General features: G+C 34.8%; 1 protein-coding gene across 1 annotated transcript in view; it reads right to left on the minus strand.

The window, feature by feature from the left end:
* Nucleotides 1-16,775, minus strand: part of SVEP1 (sushi, von Willebrand factor type A, EGF and pentraxin domain containing 1) — a 340,179-nt gene that overhangs the window by 130,447 nt on the left and 192,957 nt on the right. The window contains exons 17-22 of the mRNA XM_031944100.1: nt 13,292-13,453; nt 10,364-10,525; nt 7,275-7,436; nt 4,441-4,532; nt 3,315-3,411; nt 218-331 (exon numbers count right to left, since the gene is read on the minus strand). Coding sequence (XP_031799960.1) covers nt 218-331; nt 3,315-3,411; nt 4,441-4,532; nt 7,275-7,436; nt 10,364-10,525; nt 13,292-13,453 — 789 coding nt within the window. The remainder of the gene's footprint in view (nt 1-217; nt 332-3,314; nt 3,412-4,440; nt 4,533-7,274; nt 7,437-10,363; nt 10,526-13,291; nt 13,454-16,775) is intronic.

Here is a 16,775-nt window from a genome sequence, read left to right on the forward strand (position 1 = left end):
TATTTTTGAAGTAGTTTCAAGTAACCTTATAAGAGATCTCCTCTCTTTAAAACAAATGTAATAAAAAATTCAGAGTAATTTAAAATAGGAAATCATGCTTCTTTACTCCACATTGTAAAAAAACGAAAGACCAACTCAGAAAAATTTTCTCAGAGTAAATTTCCACTTGATGTCAGCAATGCCTTATATTGAAAAACCTGTGTCATTATTCCATTACCTGTGTATCCTGCCGGACATTGACAAGTGAACTTGCCAGTACCATCTCTGCACATTCCATTGTTGAGGCAAGGGGATGAACTGCACTCATCCACATCTACTTCACATTTTAAGCCTGCAATGCAAAACAAACAACACTGAGAAGCAAGAGCCATGAATATGGAGCTCCACAGTTTACAAAGCACTTTCCTCACTCTATGAGGTAGAGCATAGAAATATCCTCACCTCCATTTTGCAGATAGGAGACATGGAGCCTCAGAGAAGTTGACATACCCAAGGGTACACAGCTAGTAACTGGCAGAACTAGAACTGAAATTGAGGTGTTCTAATAGTCTTTCTGATCCACTGAGTTTTTCCTCCACTTCTACCATTTATATAACCATTTACATGCCACACTATTTATTTACAACAGCCTTGAGAGCCAAGTAGTTAACTATAATTATCTCAGTTTTACAAAGAAGGAAACAACCTCTGAGAATTTGTGACTGATAAGAAATAGAAAGGATCAAGAACATTTGAAGCCAAATATCATCATTTCCCATTCACCCAAGTTGGCAGAAATAGTCTTTAGGATCGCCATAATTAATTTTGGACTTATGTGGATTTGTTTATATAGAAATCTAGTCTAAAGAACTTTGAGGTAGCTGGGGCATAGTAGATATATGGCTGGATTTGGAGTCAGGAAGATTTGAGTTCAAATCCTGCCTCAGACAATTATTATCACCTGCTTGAGCCTATTTCCTTATCTTTAAGATGTGCATGAGAATGTCATGATGATCAAATGAGAGAACATAGTTAAAGCATAGTTACCTTATGCTGATATATACAGGTTGGTTGTTAGTATGTTTTACAAAAGTTAAAAATAAATACACCCATAACCTTTAAGGGAAGTTTCTTTTTCTAAAATTTCTACTTTGCTGTTGTTATTGTGACTTTTTAAAAAGTTGATTTTTTGCAAATGGAGAGCTCTTATAGCATTTTGACAGTAATGATCAATATATTTTCCCATGGAAGACATGTCGACAGCTGAGGCTACACAGTTATAGTTGTGACAACAATATCCATTAGGAATGGGCACACAATCCATATATTTTCATCCCATGATTTCTGGTTTTATTCCCCCCCACACACATACACACACAAATCTTTAGAGTTAGCAAATGGGCCTTTCTTTTATTCTGATACAATTAAGTCTCATAACTCACAATAAAGTAATTAATATAAAAATTATAATTTTATTTAAAAATTATATTTTAGAGGCTTTTTTTTTCTGTCTGTACTCTATGACTATTGATATGTTCATCCTGTCTCTAGCATTGGTCATAAGAAAAAAAGTTAATTAAAAATAAAACAAAATATAAATGCAACTTCCTGGTGTAGATAGAGCCAAGAGTAACATGCCTTTGCAAGATTCCAGTTCTGTTTAAGACTTTCCAAATAAGTACTATGGTCACTTGAAATATGTACAAGTTAAGTAAGTTGCCCAGGGTCACCCAGGTAATGCCTTCAGAAGCTGTATTTAAATCTAGTTTTTCTGTACTTCAAGCCCTTTATTCACACTATATCCTTTTTCCACTATATCATGCTGTCTCTTTACAATTTATGACAATAAAGAAAAAAATAATTCCTAAAAATCACATACACAATTGTTCTTTGTTTTCAGTGATGATCCTACTTGAAAATCATTATTTTGGTTTTTTTAATAATATAACACAAAATTAATATTAAGCACACTGAATTAAACTTGTTTTGTAACTATGTTTAAATAAATCAATTTCAATGTATAAAATGTCATGACTTCTCACTTACTCCCTGTTTCCATCAGTTCTTTGTTCATACATTCCCATTTCCTTTTCCTTTTCTTAATGATGCTTAGATTTGCTTTTTTGCTTTAAATTATGTCACATAGGTCTCTCCATAATTTTGATGTTCCTTTTATTTACTTCTCTTAATTGCACTATATTATCCCATTATATTAATGCACAACAATTTATTTAACCATTTCCCTATTATTTGACATTTATATTTTTCCACTTTTTGCAATTATAATGTTAGTGTTAAAAATCTTTGAATAGATAGCTTTTTGAAAATAATACTCACAACAGTATATATTCCCAACAACAAGGTTCTTGAATCAAAAACAATTTTTTTTAAGTCTTACTATTTACTGCCATATTACTTTCCAAAAAGATTCTAATAATTTGCAATTCTATTAGCAAGTATGTCCCTGTTCCTCCACAGTCCTGCTAGCATTGAGCTTCATTATTTTTGCTAAGATGATAGGTTTGGAGTTGACAGCTCCAAATTGTCTGCATTTATATCTCTGATTATTAGTGAAATGACAATTTTTCAAATGATTATTATATTTTTCCTTATTTTTTTAGATCAATCTGATAATTTCCTGGTGTAAGAAACTCCCATTGAGAAACTTCCCTCTATGAATACATATAAACACCTACAGCAACTTATAATCCTAGATTTCCTGGGACATGAGAGGTTAAATGAGCTGCCCAGGGTACACAGCTAGTATATGTCTTAGGCAAAACTTGATTTATGTTCTCCCGGACTCTGAGGCTAGTTCTCTATCTACTATGTCATTAATTCTTTCTCCCTATCTGGCTGTTCACATACTTTAACTATCCATTAGAGATTGGGATTTACTATATATATTTTAGATATCAACTTTTACCTATAATATTTGTAAATATTTTCTAATATGTTTTTCTTTTGATTATATTTATGTATAAATTTACATATTTATAAGTATATTTTGTTTTGTTGATAGTCTGATTTGAATATAGTTATAACAACTAAAAAACAGAACCAATAGTCTTTTACAGCTTGAGCACATGTGAATGTGGCCTATATTAGAATAAAAATCTTAGACTTGGATTGCTACAGTAGGCAACAAAAATGAACAGCTTGAGATATTAAAAAAAAGGTTTGATTCCTTTATGTTCCCTCTCCTCAACTGATTTTGGTCTTTCATATTGGAATATTTATGCATGTTCTAAAATAATACCTTATAATTTGCATTATGCTTAACTTATCAGAGTGTTTTTTTACCTTATTATATATGAACAGAAATTTTAATTTACCTGTAAATCCAGGTAGACAGATGCAAACATATCCACGTCCTACTTGTTGACAGGTTCCACTGTTATGACATGGATTTAGAAAACACTCATGGAAAACCTATCCATGATAGAAATTAAAAGACAGAAATGTTATGTTCACAAACAAAATTGTTACTAGGCAATATGTTATTAGCCATGGTCATTTTGTTTTCAGAATGCCTGCCTATTTATTTCAGACTTTAACACTTGTCAGTTGTATATCTTAGGTCCTTTATAAAATAAATGGATTTCACCAGCATGTTCCCAAATCTGGGTTTGGGAATCTTGACCCAGGATAAGTGAACATCTATATGTTCACTAGATTGAATGCCAGGAAAGTTATAAACTGATTGGATATTGGTAAGGATGTTTTGGTATGAAGCCTTAGGAGAGATGGAGTATAAACTGCCACAATAAATTATCTTGTTCTCTCCAAGAAGGAATATTGTTTTTTGACCCAGCAGTATTAAAAGTCAAGGAATTGATGGGGCCAAACTTGGTTAACCCAGTTTAATTATTAAGACTACCAAAAATTTTGCTTATCATTACTGAACAATGAAGAAACAATGGATTTAGGACAGTTTGAGAGATTATACTTCTGGACCTTTCTTATAATATACTGAAATAGAAAAGCTTTTGGTTGGAAAAAAATTAGATGAAATTTCTCATGAAAGGTGAATGAGCCTCTTTCTCAATTAGCAAGAGTTTTGGGTTATTTCAAAATGTTCTTCAATTAAAAGATGTTCCATTTTTTAATGAATTAAAAAATCCCCATTTATACACATATACAAAATCCTTCATCTATAGTCATAGCAACATAAATAACAGCAGCAATAGCATCATATGTCTCTGTTACCATTTTAAAAACCTACATATTTCTTCTCTTTTAACAAAATGAGACTGAACTGCCATTTTGGGGGTTTTACTATAAAACCCAATAATTTGAAAATAAGTCACAGGCATTTTTTCTCTTTTTTTTTTTTTCCAGAAAGGAGGGGGGGGGGAAGATATAGTTAAATTAACTGAGCATTAGACACATAATAAGAGCAAAAGTATTTCTTTTTCTGTCATTAGAGCTAATAATATTCCAGGTAATATTCTTTCTTGCCTGGCTGCTGACTTCATACTTCTTGGTGATATGTCCAGGAGAGGCTGACAGCATGATGCTTTCCTCTGCTGCTGAAAAAGTTGAACTAAAACCTAGGGAGAATGCACAGGAAAACAGTTTATTTTGTGTAGATCAATGAAAACATAGATTTTCTGAACCTCTGAACTGGTGCTGTATTCCATTAAACTTAGAAGGAAATATATAAACAGAAATAAATTCTTAAGTGGACAGTTCAAAAATTTGAAATGGAAATAAATAAAGAGAAAGAGAAAGAATTAGAACAAGATTATTCAATAGATAAGTCCATTAAAGTAGTTGTACAATACCTCATTGTGTCACAGAAATGATCTTGGAATCTAAATGGCTCTGATAGTGAAATGAAAATGTGTGCTGGTTCTATCAAGCTATAAAGGCCTCAAGTATAGACTGAATAATGGATTGATATTTATTTTGCCAGGACCAGCCTAGGAAAGTTTCAAGAGAGATCACCTGGAGGATTGCGGCTAGTCAACAATGGTTAGAATTATCCTTTATCATGAGCATAATTTTCATTCACTCATTCATTCATTCTTATTGTTCCTACTGCCTACCACTAAGCACCCCTTCTCTAATCATGAGGGACTCAGGATAAGTCTAGTCAAACAATTTAAATAGATTCCAATTGGCTTTGAAACATTTATCACCATCAATTACTCCTCCACTTTTGATAAACAGTGTGTAGGGGCTCTGCCTTCAGAACAATGGAGACAATTGTCAATGTTTCCACTGGTGAGAAAGGAAAAAAAATCTAAGACTTCAATCTTATGAGTATTGTACCTTCACTGCTCTTCTTCCATCCTTAATTGGCTTTCCTGCTTATGGAATTTGTCCCAAAAAATCTTAGGACAGTTTTAATAACTTCAGAAGTCTAAATGCTATAAACTTTAAAAAACCACATTTGAAAGCTTAATTATTTACAATGCATCTTATTAATATTCATCATCGCCATTGTCTTATATTTATCAGTTTTTGAACTTTCTAAAAACCTTTAGACCAGCTGCCTTAATCAATAATGAAAAGTAATGAAAACTGGTATCCTTAAGATCATCCAGAGAATGAGGTTTTGATACACATATGATGATTTTGATGTTATTCCTCCAGAAAAAATCTGATTGGGAAAGAGCAGGTGATTAAGTATCCAAGTTTTTAAGTGGTATAGTGAATAGATTATTGGCCAGGTGTCAAAAAAGCCTAGGTTTAAATTCAGCCTCAAATACATATTAGCTATATTACCTTGGACAAATCATTTAATCTCTGTTGACCTCAGTTGCCTTAATTGTAAAATGAGGATAATTAAAGCACCTACCTCTCAGGATTGTTGTGAGAATCAAATAAGGTAATATTTGAAAAGCATTTAAAATACCTCGCACATAGTAGGTGTTTTATAAACATTTATATAATATCTACTATACATTTACTCTTGCTCTGAATCCCTTTCTTTCCCTACCAAGCAAGAGGAGCTCCTCTATTAATACATTCATCTAAGAGTGTCGTGCATAAAATTAAGTTTAAATTGAAAAAAGTATCCAAAACTCCTGAACCAAATGTTAAAATAATTAAGTTTTCAAATTATGTTTTCTCTAAGTTTGTAGAATTTGTGTTTCTGAAATTCCTAAAGCTCAAAAGTGTACTAAGACTTTTGGAACAGTATATGTCTGATAATGATTCTCCATTCTCTGCTTCTCATTGGAATGAGACTACCTGATACACAATACCAGATCCATTCCTGATACCATGCTTATTTAAATAAATGTGCTGGAAAGAAACTGAATTTGGAGTAAGAGGATTTGGGGTCAAATCTTAGTTCTGTGTCACAATCTGGCTCTAAATTTCCCTGTCACCCAACTTCCTCATAAAGGTTATGCTTCAGCCAAACCAGAAAATTTCCTCAATTTTTCTCATATTTCCCAAGTCCATGCCTCTGCTTGTGTCATTTCCTAATGCTGGAAGATCCTCCTGTCTCTTTTTCAACTAACAAAATCCTAATCAAGGCCCATTATAGACACATCCTTCTCCCTAATTTCCCCAAAGTAGAAGGGAGCTCTCCCTCTTTCCTCTAACCTTTCTTTCTTTTATACTATTTTGTCATTAGAGCTAATAATATTCCAGGTAATATTCTTGCCTGACTGCTGACTTAAACTTCTTGGTGCTATGTCCAGGAGAGACTGACAGAATGAGACTTTCCTCTGCTGTTGAAAAAGTTGAACTAAAACCTAGGGAGAAGGCTTTATTTTGTTTTAAATTTAGTTGAACATTGTCTACATGTTCAAGATATTAAGCTTCAGCATGGATGAAAACTATCTTATTGATACTCTTATCCTTTAGTGAATATTCCAAAGTCTTATATCCAGCAGGTACTTAAATGCTTGTTGAATTGAAGTAAATTAAGGAATCTTTTAAATTGCATAAATAAGTCTAGCTAACCTAAACCAGTTGATGACTGAATTTTAAAGTCTTCACACTGATAATTTCCTACATTAACGAAATCATAGGTATGATTTTAAAAATTCAAAAACATTCTTCTTCAATAATTTGAATATATGGACACTTTGAATCCTCATTCCCTGCCTTTGGGCTGTTCATTTATCTCTTTACATTCTCAGTGCCTAACATGGTGCCTGTAACACTGAAGCATAAGAAATGCTTGTTGACTGGTTGATTCTAAAAAAGAGAAGAGGTATATATGAGCAAAGACAGTCATAACCATAGTTAAGTAGAATCCCAAGAGAATGGGAGCTCAACCACAGTTTATCGGTGTACCTCTCTTGAACAATAAGATCATGTTATTGGCTTACTTGAACAATCTGTGATGGATCTTGCCCCAGTGATTGTTGTTGTTCCATAAAAAGGACAAGAAAGGCAGAAGGACTTCCCTGAGTTGGGTTGATAATAGTCTCTGGGGCATGGATAACATGGCTTGATACCAGAGCGGGAGAATTCTCCTATCGGACAAGGCACTGTAAAAGAAGGGGAAAATCTGCTTTAAAAAAGAACACATTCCTAAACGTTAAAAAAACTCATATTATTCTTGTCTTGGTAGAATAACTTTTCTCTGGATCCCTTAAAAATGCCATAAAGGTATATTACATTTCACAGAAAGAAGAATTATCACCTACCCAGACTACCGAAAATGAACAGATTTTTCAAGTGTCCTTTCTGAGATGAATTCAGTGGATATGAAGGCACATTTCTCAGAGAAATTCTCCAAGTACAGAATGCACAATTACTGAATGTTTCAATCATTTTAACTGTTTGTGACTGCTTCCCTCTCCTCCACCACTAAAGTAAAGTATTTCTAAATGGCATCAAGTATTTGAAATATATTTTATCCAGAAATTGAAACGTGTTTTGTACAAATTAATTTAAAATGTCTATAGAGAATGAGAGAAGGAAAGGATTCCAGGATGGTTGCTATCACTTTGAAGGAAAAGAAAGTGGGTCTCATCTATTTGTCTATTTCCATGTAAGGAGAGGAGCTCTGCTTTTCATCCTCAAATTTTCTTCATTAAAGTCAGAAAGCCCTGAAGATGACCCCATCCAAGGGACTACTAATCTATTTACAGAGATGAGTAAGCTTCTTGTGAAAATAACTTGTTCACTCCTATCATCAGTATAAATAAATACATTCGTCAGGTGCTGGCATCAATCACATTGATATTCAAATACAGTGATAGCATTATGACCCTTGATAACATCTAGTTATTTAGTTCAACCAAGCTGTATTCAAAACAGAATTTCATGGGACATGTAAAAAAAAAAAGAAAGGATAAAAAGAGAAGGAAATTTTTGTTTAGTAATAGAATATACTTTCAAACCAATTCAGTGACTTTTTATAATTCTTCATTGAATATTTACTATTTTTGGAATTAAACTAGGCTCTTTGAATTACAGATTAAAATTGTTATATCATCTCATATTCTTTTCTAGGAAGTAATTATTTTAATACATACTTCTGGTTATACACTCCTTTTCAAAAATTTAAAATTCTTATTCCACCAAATGAAGTCCATGATTCATAATCTGGCATCTAAGACTCTTTATATTTCAAAGTGTCTCTCTGGTTTTAATGTTAAATTAGGCTTTCTTTCATAAACTAGTTAGAAATTCTTTCCCATTCCTCTAAATTTTCTATGGCATAATTGAGGTGTCTAGTTGCTGCAGAGGATAGATACCTGAACTTTCAGTCAGAATGATTCATCTTCCCTAGTTCAAATCTGTCCTCAGACACTTAATAGCTGTGTGACTTGGGTAAGTCACTTAATCTTGTCTGCTTAAGTTTCTTCCATTCTATAGAATGAATGGAAAAAGAAATAGCAAATTGTTCCAGTATCTTTGCCACACAAATTCATTTGGGGTCAAGAAGAATCAGACATGAGTGAAACAACTGAACAACAATGAAATGATATACTTAGCATATACTTATGATTCATATTATGAATTTTTGGTATAAATCTCATATCACTCTCACCCTTATTAAATTACAAAATCATTTAGACATGGCTTGTGCCTTAATCTTTTCATCTCCCTCATTGCTTAGTACAGTGTTTTGTAGAGAGTGAGAAAGGGGGTGAGGTGAGAGACAGAGGGAGAATGAGAACTCAAAAGTTTTTTATTGTTCTACTTAGTATAAATTTAATTTATCCCAGTAACCTGTAAAGGAGGAGATGAACATATCTTACTTATTGTCCTCCTTAGTGCTTAGTACAATTCTTTGCACATGGTAGGTATTCTTTATGAGTTGAATTCATTTGACTATGGAACATTAGTATAATTACTAGGCATATTAGGCCTACATTTTAAAAATTTTTATCTAACACAATTCATGCAATTTCAGAGAAGTCAGAGGCACTCAAAATTCCAAGTTTTGTTATCTTGGGTCTGGGAAGAACCTAGGGGGTCTTTCTGCCAATGCAAATTAATATCCTCAAACAGAGGGAGCAAATCAAATGTATGCCAAACCAGAGAAACCTTGGGGAAAGCATTAGGTTGAACAAATGTTCAACTCATTGCCTTTCTGATTCATTTAAATCATCATGCTATATGGCATGGATTTCATCACTCATAGAATTTAAAGCTGGAAGGAACCCAGGAGACTACTAATGGTCTGTTTTGACAGATGGGGAAAATGAGACTCAGAGAGACAAACTGAATTCATGAGTAGTTAATGGATCTAACTAACAGGGCTCTTTACCCTAAAATCACAGGGTATTTTTCCTACTTAGAAATCCTCCAATGATGGTAAACTTCCATAGAGCAGTGACTAAAATCCAAAAAAGTCATCAGCTAGATACTAAAAAAATGATTGTTGATGGAATTTGATAACTAGGGTGTTCTCCATAAGTAAGAATCATGAAAAAGGTTGAGAATTACATCTGAGATATACTATATACATAATTTTTCATGGATACCAAAATGGAGTTTTGGCTGTAATATTCTTTCATACTCCCTTTCTGTTTCCCCTGTCTCTATCCTGCTAATAAAGAAAAAAAAAATGAGGAGAAACCATTTTCAAAAACACTTAAAAAAGAGGATTATTCTGTTATCCAAGTAAAATAATCATAATAGTAAGACCTATTTTTATAACCAAGAAATACTATTAGGCTTTCTTTTGAGAAATAACATTTATCTGAAAAACTTTAAGCCATTTTGGCTAAAGATAAAGGAAAAGAAGAAAAAAAACATTATGGGACCCTCACTAATAATTTTAATTATAATTGCCTCCAAATTTCAACCATTTGATTTCCACATTCTCAAATTTCTACAAACTTTGAAAAAGGTATAAAAAAATCACTTTAAATATTGAGCTTTTGGAAATCCTCCTCTTCTTTACATAGAGAACATTCAACATATGTGGCAATATTTCAGTGTTTGATGTTTTGCTAACCTCCACAGGCTGATACATCCACAGCTCCTCTTTTCACAGTTGAAGTGTTTTCTGGACAAGAAAGGCAGTTCTTGGAACCAAATGCTGGTTGATAGGTGCCCAGAGGACATGATTCACAAGTTTCTAGACCATTTGGTGAGTAGGTGCCTTGCTTGCACTGAGCTAAAAGACAAAATTATGCAGAAGCAGTCATTAAGAGATTAAATTTTCAAAGGCAATAACCATATAGAACACATTTATCTTGAGTCCAGCTTAGAAAGGGGCAGGAGAGACATGAAGAATTATCCTAATAGAGTTATGCCAAAATATAATAATGCTGTTTAGCTTCCATTATGTAACATTATAACTAGAAAGAGCTGGAGAAGGGTGACTTGTGCAGCTTGGGCTGGGCAGCAGATTATCATGCTCCATATGCATGTTGTATTCCTTCAATAGAATATATTTTTGAGAGCAAGAGATTTAATTATTGTGATTGTATCCCCAGGTTTAGCACAGTGTCTGAAATCATAGCAGGTGCTGGACAAATGATTATGGGCTGTATAAATCAGGAATGGTAATCAAAGAATAGTAAAAATAATTGATATGCATATAGTCATTCAGTCAATAAACTATTAAACACCTACAATTTGGCAGACTATACTAAGGTTTGAAGATACTACACTGTACTATATTATATACTATACCAAACAATGAATATACAAAGGAAGGCAAAAGACAGTCTCTGTTCTCACCATGCATTACAATCTTCACAATAACACTGTAACGTGCATAGTGTAAATGTTATACTCATTTTACAGATAAGGAAATTGAGATTAAAGAACTTGCCAAAGATCATGCAACTACCAAATTATATATCCAGGACTCAAATCCAGATTCTCGAATCTAAAGGCAGTATATTTGTGCCTTTTGCCCTCAGCCTCCATGACATTAAAACTCTCTCAAGGGGAAGACAAAAATAACTCCTTGAGCACCCTAAACAAAATCAGACCAAACTGCTTTCACATAGATTTCCTTAACCCCAAATCTCAGCTACAGCTTGTCAATGTAAGTCTTGAAGGAAGGAATATGAAAATAGAAAACTAAAAATCTTAGATTCACAGAATTTTAGAGCTGTGAGAGATTTGAGAGATTCTCTAGTTTAATTTATTCTACCCATTAGGAATCTGTCTAGAGAAGTTAAATTTTTTTGTTTGTGATCACATAGCTTATTAGTGGTATAGCCAGGTTTAACATAGCCTATTTTAGACAGAAGGATTTCAGAAATCATCTGATCATACTTACTTGTTTATAGCTGAGACTCAACAAGATAAAGTATCACTTGAAGGCATCCAGCTAATTAGTGGCAAAGCCAGAAGTAGAACTCAGATTTCCTGACTTTGTCTGATATAATATTCTCTCTTCTATACTATTCTAGTTCCCAATCCCAATCCACTGTCCTTTCCTTTTATTCTTATTCCTATAGTAACTTTCATTATTGTATAATTAGCATTTGACAAGGATGCCAAGTGACCTTGATTGTATCAAGTTTACCATAAGACAGTGAAACCTATATCTATATTAGCTACTTTTGAAATGAGATGGAAATTGCTTTTAGATGTCACTGTTTTCAGGTATGTCTCTGTTATATATTTTTTTTGGAGGGGGAAGAAATGTGCTCAGAATTCCTGTATGAATATTTCTATATACTCTGTCATTTATAATTCCATAGGAAAATATATTGAAAGTAACCAATAAACCCCAATAAACTATTTATTTCACTAGCAAGAATACTGCCCTGCTAGTCATTATCTTTATTTTATTAATTCCTAGTTTAAAACAAATTAAATCCAATTATGAAAGGCAGTGTGATATAGCTGAAAGAATGTTGGATTTGGCTCAACCAAATTCTGACTTCAAATTCTGCTAGTTATGGCACAGTACAAAGAACATCAGTTAGAAAGCTAGGAAATCTGCATTTTAAAGTCTAGTTTTCCCTCTAACTTGCTGTGCAGATCTTGGGTAAGTTCAATTCACCTCAGGCCTTAGTTTCACTTATAAAATTAGATAGCTTGGTCCACAGATCCAAATTCCTATGACTAATTTTTTGAGCCATAGTTCAATAATCTAAAAAATAGGTATATTTTATAATATCTACTTGTCAGATTTAATACAATGATTAAATTAGGTTTTTGTAAGTCTTAATTTATAATTTAATTTATAAATTTATAATCTTATAAAATGACTTGTAAATGCTATATCACCATGAGCTTTTTTCATAGAAAATATCAGAATATGAATTTCTGTAAACAGATGTAATAAATATTCCAATGCAACAAAATAATTCTACTTCTTTCCAGCAGAATTTAAGAAAATTCTAACATACCAAATGAGAATATCGTTGTTATTCAGATGTGGTTATAGTAGAATTTGACCTATATACAATATAATTATTAGGTTTTAAGAAATCTATATTTCAGTTAACAGAGATTAATGAAGTGCTTTAAAGAGTAAGGCTATGCATGTGAGGATTTATAAATAAAACACAAAAGGGGCATTAAAAATCTAATATGATTATTTTCAATATGTCCCACTTTCCTTTATAACAATTTGTTATATGTGAAAATTATAATTTCAAAATAAAAAACTACTTTGATTCCTTTTAGCTACAATGAAAGGAAGCTCTATGGAATAGCACATAGTGTGCTTGTTGGAGTCAGGAAGATGAGTTCAAATCTTACCTCAGACAAGTATTAGTTGGGTAAGTCACTTTAACCCTCTTTGCCTCAGTTCCTTACCTATAAAATGAGCTAGAGAAGGAAATGGCAAATGACTTCAATATCTCTGCCAAGAAAATCTCAAATGAGTTCATGAAAAGTTAGTTGGACATGACTGAAACAATTAAACAAGAACAATCACAAGCTGGAATGAGGATGATTCTCGCCTACTCACCTTTACATTCAGAGATGCTTCTTGAATGGAGGTATTCAGTGGAACTACCAGCAGGGCAAAGTTTACACTCTACTTTTCCCTCTTCATCTTGATAGGATCCGATCCAGCAGCTTTCACAGACATTATGTTCCAGAGAATAATAGGTCCCCAAAGGGCAATTAACTGTAGACAGACAAAGCAGAACAAATGAAGATTAATTGGAGAATTCAGTGAATTGCAACAATGGAATGTAAGTTGAGTCTTTTCATCCCAGGAATAAAAATGTGGTCGAAAAAAATTTCAGGCACTATTGTTTGGGGAAGACATTTTTAATTGTTGGCCATTTTCTTAACAGCCTGACCTTATCTACTCCTAGAAATAGTAGTGCTTATCTATCTGCAATTGCTATGCTATGCTATACAAAGTTCAATACTCAAAATATGGGTGTCCAGGAATGTCCTACATAAAAGGATGACCTAAATGTTAGGGAACACCAAACTGTCCTATCAAATGCACAATAAGTAGGATACTTATCCCATTCTATAGGTAAGGGGAAAACAATGATTACTTAGGTCAATTTAAATTTCAATATCCTCTCCTGCCCAAAAAATGTGTCTTCAGCTATTTATTAAACCTTTCCTTACGTAATAAGAAACTGAAGACAATTTTCTGAAGATTAATGCTAGTGTATTTTTATTCTAGGCAGTTAGGTGCCCAGATCTGGGTCTGGATTTAGGAAGACCTAAATTCAAATATGGCATGTGTGACCCTGGGCAAAAGTCAATTAACCTTGTTTGCCTCAGTTTCCTTGTCTGTAAAATGAGTTGGAGGAGGAAATAACAAACCATTCCAGTATCTTTGCCAAGAGAACCCCAAATGGAGTTGGGAAGAATTGAGCATGACTAAAACAACTCCATTCTGGTGACTGACATAAGATCAAAGGTAGTGAGTGGGTTCAATTTGATACATTCCTAAGGCTTGATTAATTTGGAAAAGCTGATTTATCCCTCCCCTTTGAGGAGATTATTTCCATCGCCAGATGCTTCTGCTGTTCCCAGACTCAACTCCTTTCCCCTCTCATCCAGCCCCCCCCCCCCCCCCACCCCAATCAGTTGCCCTGGGGAAAGTGGTTCAATTTTGGATTCTTTTTTCTCTTTTCCTCCCTCCTACTTTAAGGCTTTGGATCTAGGGAAGCCCAAGAGGAATGAGATCAAAGTGAGCTGACTCACAAGACTATCTGAAGGAAGTTAGAATTAAAATCTCCTTGGGATGTTTAAGATCCAGAACTCAGACCCTTAAGATCATTGCCAAGGTTACCCTGACCTTAATCCAAAGACTGTATAGGATATGTAAGGGAATCTGACAAAGCTCTGGAAGACAAAGGTTCAAACATCTTTTTGACTGTTGAACTTGCCAACTGATTTTAAAGTTTAAACTTAATGACTATTAGCAAAACCAAACAAATTTGAACAAAACAAAATGATAATGCATAAAAGCATTATAATTTGCATATGAACTAACAAAAGCATTTTGTTTGCTTCCACATCCTTGTCTGATTTTTTCCCCCTCTAGATATGTTTTGAGATTCTCCAAACATTGTTATGACTATTGCCACTTCTTTACCCAGTTATAGTTTATATGTATGGTATTCTGATTATGTTTTTTCACTTTGCCTCACTTCATATTGATGGCTGGGGAATAAAATTCCAGGTCGAGGCAAATTAAATTCTTTAGAAGATGGCTCTTTTTTCTTTTCTCCCCTCATTCCTTGACTGCAGCAAGAAATGAGTTAATGGGAGAAACTGAAGCCATTTAAGAATTTGGTGAACACCTTTAGGAAAGAAGTCTGTCTTTCCTGTCTGTGCTTTTCTCAAGCTCTCTAGACTAGTACCCTGTGTCCCTCCCCCATTCCTTGAGACACTTTGGCTCAGGGAGCCCGGGGGCTATAGAATATGCATACTGTCTAGAGTTAAGTGAGGAGCTAGAAGTGGAGATCACACCCACTCCTACTACACCACACCCACTCCTAGCACACTTCTCCACTACCTTGCCCTTAATGATGGTGGTCCTCAGAGGAGGTTTCCACTGAGGCAAGCCCACCACATCACCCTTCTATAATGGGGGGCGGCTCAAAGTCTCGAGCTAATTTGAGCTTGCTGGCAGACTCCGGGAGTCTTGGGGAAATTAGTTGCCTACGAGACGTCATAGGGATGAAATCCTGGTTTTTCTTTGGCAAACGGCCTTCTAGGAGGCCCTTTGTGACACCTTCTAGAGACGTCTATGAAGGTTACGTTATAGAATGGGAAAGTCTTCGGGTTTGCAATGAATTGGCTTCCCTCCCTCATCCCTGGAAATTTTAAGCTGTCTCAATGGACTGGGCTTGAGAAAAATGCCGTAATCTCAACACCTGAATTCTGAATAGATTAGCTGAATTCCAATCTCTCTACAGACAAGTCCATCCTTTAAAGTGCTTTTTTCTTTCTAATCCTGGGACTGATTAACACTTGTGCCCTCAGGCAAAAGCAGCGAGCCAAAACACACCCAGCACACTTGTCTCTTTTAAAGCTGAAAAACTGAACCTATTGAAACCTAGGACCCACCCACCACCTCAACTTTTTCGGGGTCCAAAACTCATGTTTCTTCCACTCTGCTGCTAAAACCTGTTTGTTGGTTTCCCTTTACCTCCAACCTGAGACTCTCAGCTCTTTTCTTCTCAGGGCAACTTCTGCCTCATTGGAGCAGAAGCGCCTTTTAATACAAATCTCTCCCAGATTTAGGCCTGTAGGTGTCCTGGAAACTGTCCGAGGAGACCCCAGTCTCTGTCCTGAGTTCGAGCAGGAGGAACACTGGAGAAACTGCGTCACACCACAGGGGCTGAATTGGTCCCCGGCGTCCTGCTCCCCGGTAGGGAATTGGGATCTGGTCCTGTTTCCCCTTTTTATCCTAGGATAATCCCAACACCTCAGGGGCTGGTAAGCTGGGTTGGCAGTGCTGAGATACTTCTAACACTCCCTCTGACCCCTTCTACCCCTACCCCATAAGAGTGGGGAAAGTGGGGGGAAGGCTCAAGGTCTTTGCTTATTAAGGAACCAACTCTTTTAAAAGAAAGGCAGCACAGTTAAAAGATTTCTAAGAGCTTAAATTGCATTCTTATCTTGACTAGAGATATAGGCCTCTTGCCTACCCTGACTTCTTAGTCCACACCCTTTAATACCAACCCCAGGAGAAATTAGCTTTCCTGGAAATTAAGAATGAAAGGGCTAAACTCTAGGCTACTTAACACTTTTACTATAGACAAATAATCTTTTGCTCCCAGCATTTTCTCCTACTTCTCCTTGTTAGATGGGTTCTTACAGGCAGCCTGATGCATTTCCTGCTGCATCTCCATCCTGGATGACACCCTGGTTTTAACCTGCTCCCGAGATCTGGGCTTCAATCTTTGGACTCGCAACTGCCCTTCAGCCTGGAGAACATGGGATAACTGACTGGGAACAACTGACCGGGA

The sequence above is a fragment of the Sarcophilus harrisii genome, chromosome 1, assembly GCF_902635505.1.
Source record: "Sarcophilus harrisii chromosome 1, mSarHar1.11, whole genome shotgun sequence".
Lineage (NCBI taxonomy): Eukaryota > Metazoa > Chordata > Mammalia > Dasyuromorphia > Dasyuridae > Sarcophilus > Sarcophilus harrisii.